Source organism: Coenobita brevimanus, chromosome 57, assembly GCF_032717465.1.
Source record: "Coenobita brevimanus isolate Jiangsu-jjx chromosome 57, ASM3271746v2, whole genome shotgun sequence".
Lineage (NCBI taxonomy): Eukaryota > Metazoa > Arthropoda > Malacostraca > Decapoda > Coenobitidae > Coenobita > Coenobita brevimanus.
In genome coordinates this window covers 18,519,830-18,527,211 of record NC_137010.1, presented here as the reverse complement: position 1 = coordinate 18,527,211, position 7,382 = coordinate 18,519,830, and the positions used below count along the sequence as shown (strand labels likewise).

At 40.0% G+C, this 7,382-nt stretch overlaps 1 protein-coding gene across 1 annotated transcript; it reads left to right on the top strand.

The window, feature by feature from the left end:
• Nucleotides 1-738: 738 nt before the first annotated feature.
• LOC145401916 (uncharacterized) lies at nucleotides 739-2,694 on the top strand. The gene is made up of 2 exons (XM_080274022.1): nucleotides 739-1,256; nucleotides 2,304-2,694. The coding sequence occupies exons 1-2, from the start codon at nucleotides 739-741 to the stop codon at nucleotides 2,692-2,694; spliced, it is 909 nt and encodes a 302-aa protein (XP_080130148.1).
• The last annotated feature ends 4,688 nt before the right edge of the window (nucleotides 2,695-7,382 follow it).

Genomic DNA, 7,382 nt, shown 5'->3' with positions numbered 1-7,382 from the left:
CATATAAAAACCTGGATGTAACATGAAACGTGTGCTAGATGAAGTCTATGATACAGGAGAACTGATTATCTGCATTGATGACCCTCGTGAAGTCGAAAGGCATTAAACTTTATAAACCATCTTTTGGACAAGGGAAAACGGCATAATAATCACAATATGACGACTGGGTTTCTTTGAAGCGATGCCTGTAGATACCGTATCTTGATAGGCAAGAAGGCACTGAATTGCCCTTAGTGCTAATAATATGTAACACGAACACATGGAAGGAAAAAATATAAAATGTATCCCATTTTTATCGAGCTGCTTGTACTGTATGATACTGTGTTTAGGTATGCAGACATTAACTTGTAAATTGTAAACTGTTTCCAGTTTATTATACTTATAGATACCACTTTTGATTGGTTGTGGTATGGACCTATTGCACAAGGTAATTTACTCACTAGATACTACTTTTGAGACTACGCACGTTAAATATCGACCTATCTTATTGGGCTTCGAAACTTTAAACACTTGATGTCTGTACACTTTCTGGTAGATCAGTCCACATAAGTGAAGTGCCAGTCATTATGTTCTTGGGCTCATGCATCCTTCACGTAATATGGCTTGTTGCCTGTTAGGTTTTGAGTACCAAAGCTTCCTTGATCAATGTTGTTTAGTAAGTCATAAAAAAACCCGGTCATATGCTGAGCAGATTGCATTGCTTTTAATTTTTTTTTTTCTTGACAGAGCCTAAAAAGAATGTCTATGGGTCCTCGAAAGAAATTTGATTTTTTCAACGGTGGTCGAGGGATAGACGTGAGTGAACGATACGATGATGACGAAGACGGGAGGAAGCAGGTGTACCAACAGCACCAGCACAGCCAACACATGGAGGCTGACCCCCACCATCCCCACCAACCCCCACACCACATGCCGGAGCTGATGGTGCTGGACAGTCCCTATGGCTACGAGACTGCCGACACCCGCTACCCCCTGCACCCATACATGCCCCCAGCCCTTGGCCCTCGGGATACTGGCGCCCCACTCTACGTTGATGACTATCACCACCCCACCACCACCAGCCCTGCCAGCCCCACCACTTCGCCCTATCCACCTCTAGACCTGCCCAGGGAATGCCAGCTGCCCCTGCCTCCCTCATACTCCCCCCAGGGTGCCACCAGTGATATGGCGGGTGCTCCTCCAGAACAGTCGCAGTGGCCGTCACCCTCACAGTCACAAGAAGATGAGGAAAGGAAGAAGTCCAAGAGGAAACAAAGGTAACTACGTCACACACACACACACACACACACACACACACACACATACACACACTTGAAGCTGTCCTTCTGCCACAGAAGGCAGCGACCACTATTTTAACTAGGATGGTGTGTTTTTCATTGTCTTTGGTGCCAACGTGTGTAACTGTGATGACCAGTCCTAGATCAGCAAACTTTGCATCACAGTCGGCATGTGAAGTCCGGGTTTGCCTGGAGAACTCTGTGTTGGTTGTGTCTCTGTTGTCTACACTCTTCTCTGGCTAGGTTTCGAGCTTCTTTTAAATGAGTGGTTCCTTCGCTGCAGAAGGCTCGCCATTGTTTTCTGTCAGAGGCACTGGTTTCAAGGTCATTCGGTATGATGATGCATTTCTTCTGAGTTGACCTTATATGATCCTTATATCTCTTCTTGTCCCCTTGGGGTGCAGCGTGCTGCAGGGAGTTGGCCATGTAGAAACTGGTGGGTAAGGCGGTGCTCAGGCATGCGGAACATGCGTCGGACCCATTTCAGCTTTTTTTTTTTTTTTTTTTGTCAGCATGGTTTTTATGCTGGGTGACTTTGCTCACTGGAGAATTTGTGAGTGTAGGACTTCATCCTCCCATGTGAGTCCTAAGATGCGCTGTAAGCATCAGATGTGAAAAGGCTCAAGCTGTTTGATGTGGCATTGGTAAGGACAGTAGTCCAGGATTCAGCATCCCATAAGAGGGTGGAGATGCATACAGCTGTATATACTGATACCTCTTCTCAGTTCTGTAGTTCGTGTTTTCAAAGACTGGATTTGACACACACACACACACACACACACACACACACACACACACATTTTGCTTGCATTAGCTATATTCATTCTGCAGTTATTACATTGTTCAAAATCAGTAATTTTAATAACCTTCCATTACACTGTACATTAAAGTTTAAACAAAAGATGCCTTCCATGCTGACAGTATGATTAAGGATTCCGACTATTTTGCTCTGATTCAAAACCTATCTATACATTATTTAGTAAAGTTACTTTTGGGTCAAAATTTTCCGCTGTCTCTCCCCCACAGGTGCCGGCTGTGTGCCAACCACGACATATATGCTGAGGTCAAAGGTCACAAGTGGTACTGCCCTTACCGCGAGGGCCACAACTGCGAAAAGTGTGAGATCACCCGTAAACGACAATACTACATGGCCGAGCAGCAGAAACTAACGCGGGAGCAGCAAGCACAGCAGCAGGCGGCAGGAGCCGTGGGGTGTGGAAGCGGTGGTGCTGTTGCTAGTCCTGTCGATCCTGTCCAGACACAACGACCGCGACCTACTAAAGAGTTTCCACGCCTGCACGAGCTCGTGAGGGAGACATCCAATATCTACAACGAGGAGCTGTTCCAGGAGATTAACAAGCTGGTGAGGAACAAGGGTAATCAGGGATATGGTCATGGGCCCAAGCCACCTCGCTGACATGCCGGAGGGAACATGAGGTGAGGAAAAAAAAAAATGCTGATGTGATATGAAGTTGAGGGTAAGGGAAAGATAAGGTGTAGTAAGAAAATACAAATAAAATAGCACATTGGAGTGGGTTGCTATGAACATGAGGGTGAGGCAGATTGAAATGAGATGAGAGGTAACAGGAAATACGATGTTGGTGAAAGGTGAATGGAAGTGAAAGTGCATAATGACACGGGTTCAAAAAAGAGGTGATATATTTTTTTTTTTACATGCGACTAGTTTTGGTAGTGTTAAGTATTCATTAATAATTATTCTGGAAAACACGACAGGTTAAACCAACAGCATTTTTTATTTGCTGAGCACTCCTTGGAATTCTAGTAGGGTGATGATAAATTTGGAGATTTTTTTTTAATGTGAAAGGCTACCGATATCTGCAGGAAATGTAAACAGAATGGCATTATGATCACACTGCCGTAATAATATGTGCAGTCACCAAAAAAATCTGAGACTTATGTTCAGATAAATTTAACCAGCGATATTTAGCCACGAGTTTCGGTGTGGGTGGTCATTCTAAATTAAAATTCATAATGACGCCAAATTCTTTGACTGATGAGTGGTATAGCAGAATACAAGTCCAGTTATTGCAACAAACAAATAACTACAACATTAGAAATCTTCATCCAGTATTCCAAAACCGTAAACAAGAGCTGAAGGGGGGGGGGATGCACTGTGGTTTGAGAAACGTGACAGGCGTGAAGTTAAGCCTTTCAAAATGATGACGTAATTTTTTCAGTTTTAGTTTTGCTCTCTCTTGACGACTTGATTCACCTTAGGTTACAGTATTCAGAGTGGAAGGGGTAAGATACAACATTAAGAAACCCTTCACAACTAGACCTCCTTCCTAACTTGAATAAGACTGTCTGATGATAGCTTGAATAAAACGATTAATACGTCATCGTAGTGAAGGATGAAATGTCCACTATGTTCCCTTCATTAATGGTCCCAGGAATTACATTAACTCATAAGCCATAGAATAAGGAGAACGGTTTAAATAGCAAGTCTTCATTACCTAGCAGTGTTATATAAATGTCTTAAGCTGTCGTTAAGATATTTTGGATTTTCTAATATGTCACTGTTTAAAAACACGCACATTCAAACACACCTAGCAACACATTTCAGATTTACTTCAGTAGTAGGTTGTAAATGGTTGAAGTGATGTCATTCTTAGGGATAAACTTGTGAAATAGTTTAGAATTTACGTATTAGCAAAAATTGTGCCAGAATTTGCGTAACTGTGAGCAAAATAACAGTGAAGTAAAACCCAGTTGTCCAGACACGGAATCATCAGCACGTCAGATTATCCAAACACACGATTATCCAGCGACCTGAATATCCAGGCATCCAACTATTGAGGTACCTGAATATCCAAACATCAGATTATCCAGACACCCAGTTATTCAGATACCCAGTAATCCAGAACACAATGATCTACACCTGATTATCCGGACCCCTAGTTATCCAGATACCAGATTATCAGCACATCAGATTATCCTGACACGAGGATATTTTCTCTGGATTCGATTATCCAGACACTCCATTATCCAGACATCCGGTTATCCTGACAGCCAGTTATCCAGACAATCAATTATCCAGACATCCGGTTATACAGGCACCCGGTTATCCAGACTCCCAATTATCCAGACACCCGATTATCCAAACCCCAAATTCTCAGCACATAAGATTATTGACACAGCTGCTTATTTTATCATTATTTGGTCTTGCATATCCCAAGTAACACAGTTTGCAGTTGGTGCTACAAACATTTTAGTATTATTTTGTACTGGGTGCTTTTTCTTTTCTTTTTTTTTTCACGGTACAAAACTTAAAATATGGAACACCAAAGAACGTTGGGAGAATATTGGGAATGAAACGGTTAATATTCCTTAATATTTCCCTCGAAGTAACATTTGCGATTTTTCTGTAATTGTCTTATAAAAAAAAAAGTGACGGAATTGTAAAAACTTAATGGGGCGGGATATTTTTTTCAATACTGATCAGAGGCAGCAGTAAATTACAAGAAGGGAAAAGGTTGGGTGCGTTTATACAGGAATTGGTCGAAGATAATAGGTTATGTTTGTAGACGATCTTGAAGTGGTTCAGACTGAAGCATACATTGACAGACACATTAACCTCTGGAGTTACCTAAAATATACCATTTAATTATACCAGAATGGGACTGTTAAGTGTTCTTTGTCTGCTCCTTGACAGTGTCTAAAAATGTATGAATGATCAGTGTTTTCATATACAAATTTAAACACTCATTTGCACACATCTTGATTTTTGTAATTACCTATAGAGTTCCTTTGATAATGTTGCCAAATTAGGATTATGATGAGAATTAACTGGTTATACCAAGTAAGCTGACCCTGTAATATTGTATGGATAATCGACGTTCTGATATACTGAAGCATGCAATATTCGGCAGTCCGATATACTGAAATTTTAAGACATTCACAAACGCCTTGCGCTTTGAGTTTACAGATGAAATAACCTAAAATTTGTATTAGTAGTTTGGGATATGTTAAGGATTAAGACTACTGCTATTTGTGATTAACAGTAGTAAGTATTTTGCAAACCTTAATACATACATTGGTACCCTTTATTAACTTGTGGAAGTACACAGTATATATATATATATATATATATATATATATATATATATATATATATATATATATATATATAGGCTCTATACCAAAAATTTGTACTAGAATTTGAAAACAATGTTTAAACTATATGTCATCAAAATTTTTATGCATAACAACGCATGCGCAGAGAACTTATTATAAATCAACCCCCAGAATACCTTAGAATTTGTACTGGTATTGATGATGTTATAAAAGAATTTTATGTGGCCATTAATATTTAAGCTGTCTGTCGAAAATTGTATGAACTTTTTATGCTTGCACAGACTTTAACCCCTTCAGCCCGCGTACATATTTATTTTTTTTATTCTTGTTACTACCAGACAATTTTACCCTGTTTAAGACAGCACCTTTTCCGTGAAGAGATTAATAGAGGCCATATCTAACTTCTCCAGTGAAAAAACGAAAATCTCTATGGTTAATAAAATTGTTTGGACATAGCTAGAATGAAACACAAAAGCATGTCTTGGGCTGAAGGGATTTACGGCCGTATGCTGAAACCTTAAAATGCGAAAGAGAGACAATCCCTCCCCCACCCCCCCCACTTTTTTACGAACATTTCTGGAACGCCTGCAATTACTGGATATAGTCAGCCTGCATCCCACATTACAGAGTGCAGTCAGTAAGGGGACAGAGGCCAGACATGCTATATCTCACTCATGCGTGTCGGAAATCCATCTTCAAAATTCGGGGACATGCTTTCTCGTTATGATAATGTTTTAGTCCCTTTGCTTCGATAACTTGTTTTCTTGCTATCCTCAGACGATTTTGTTCTGCTTAGAAGAGATTTTTCAGACTGGAGGAACGATACATTGCCTTCAGTCAGCCCTTCCCAACGAAAGCTCTTTTTTAAAATGAATGACATCGTCCGTGAATAGGTAGAAGAAAAATGAAAAGGAAGGGATCGCCTGAAAAAGGTTACACATACGGCCGTAATATTAGGAATTATGTTAAGAACTGACTACTACTATATTTAAGCACTTTAGTCCAATGACGTATTTTTGCATCATATTCTTGCTATCTACAGACAATTCTATTCAGTTCAGGGAAGGATTTTGATAGTGGAGGGGTTATTGAAGGCTATAGCTAACCTCCCCCCCCCCTTCATTTCCAAGTCTCTCCCAAATTCGAAAATCGTCTGTAGGTAGCAAAAATAACCCAGAAAAAAAAAATACGGGACCGGATTGAAAGAGTTGCGCTGTCCATCCCAAATATATATGATTGCAATAAAGTACCTGAGTGATTTTAAGGGCGATCCTGTGATCTTAGTCAGTGCTAAACTCCTCCCTAGTGTTGTTTGTTGATGTCCTTGTTGTTGTTGCTTTTGTGTCCTTGTTGATTTTTTGGTAAATACTGAGTTTCGACCGGTTCTCTCTCTCTCTCTCTCTCTCTCTCTCTCTCTCTCTCTCTCTCTCATATTAACCCCCTTCATAATATGGCAACTATTTTTCTATATGCGATATTACTAAGCTTTATGATAGGATTCTAGCACTGCCGGAATTAGGCAACCCTGCTTCTAAATCCTTGAGTTTGAAGTCTCCTAAACCGAGTAAAGTCGTCAGGAGATGGTAGGAATAAAGCGAAACATCGTAATGAAGAGGTTACCTTATCATTTCTACCCGGCAAATAGATTAAAGTAGATAAATATTTTGGAAAAGATTGATACATGTTGATAGATAAAGTAAAAATTATGCCTATATTTTCTTTGCTTTTTTTTTTTTTTTTTTTTTGACGGATTTTTGCTCTGTTTTTCAGACATTTTTATTTTCTTTTATGTTTTGTAACGGGCAGATTACTAAGTCATACAAGAACGGCCCACGCATTGTGTGTGTGTGTGTGTGTTTGAGAGAGAGAGAGAGAGAGAGAGAGAGGCGGGGGGGGTTATACATGTGATAAAGGTCGGATAATGTGCACGTACAACATGTTCACGTATGAAAATGTGTGTAATGAAGGATCAGTTACGGAAATGAAAATAAGATCTGTGTTCAGTATACG

Coding starts and splice junctions, on each gene's coding strand:
- LOC145401916 (XM_080274022.1), top strand. CDS start 739: ATGTCTATGGGTCCTCGAAAGAAATTTGATTTTTTCAACGGTGGTCGA. Junction 1,257..2,303: donor AAGTCCAAGAGGAAACAAAG/GTAACTACGTCA, acceptor TCTCCCCCACAG/GTGCCGGCTGTGTGCCAACC.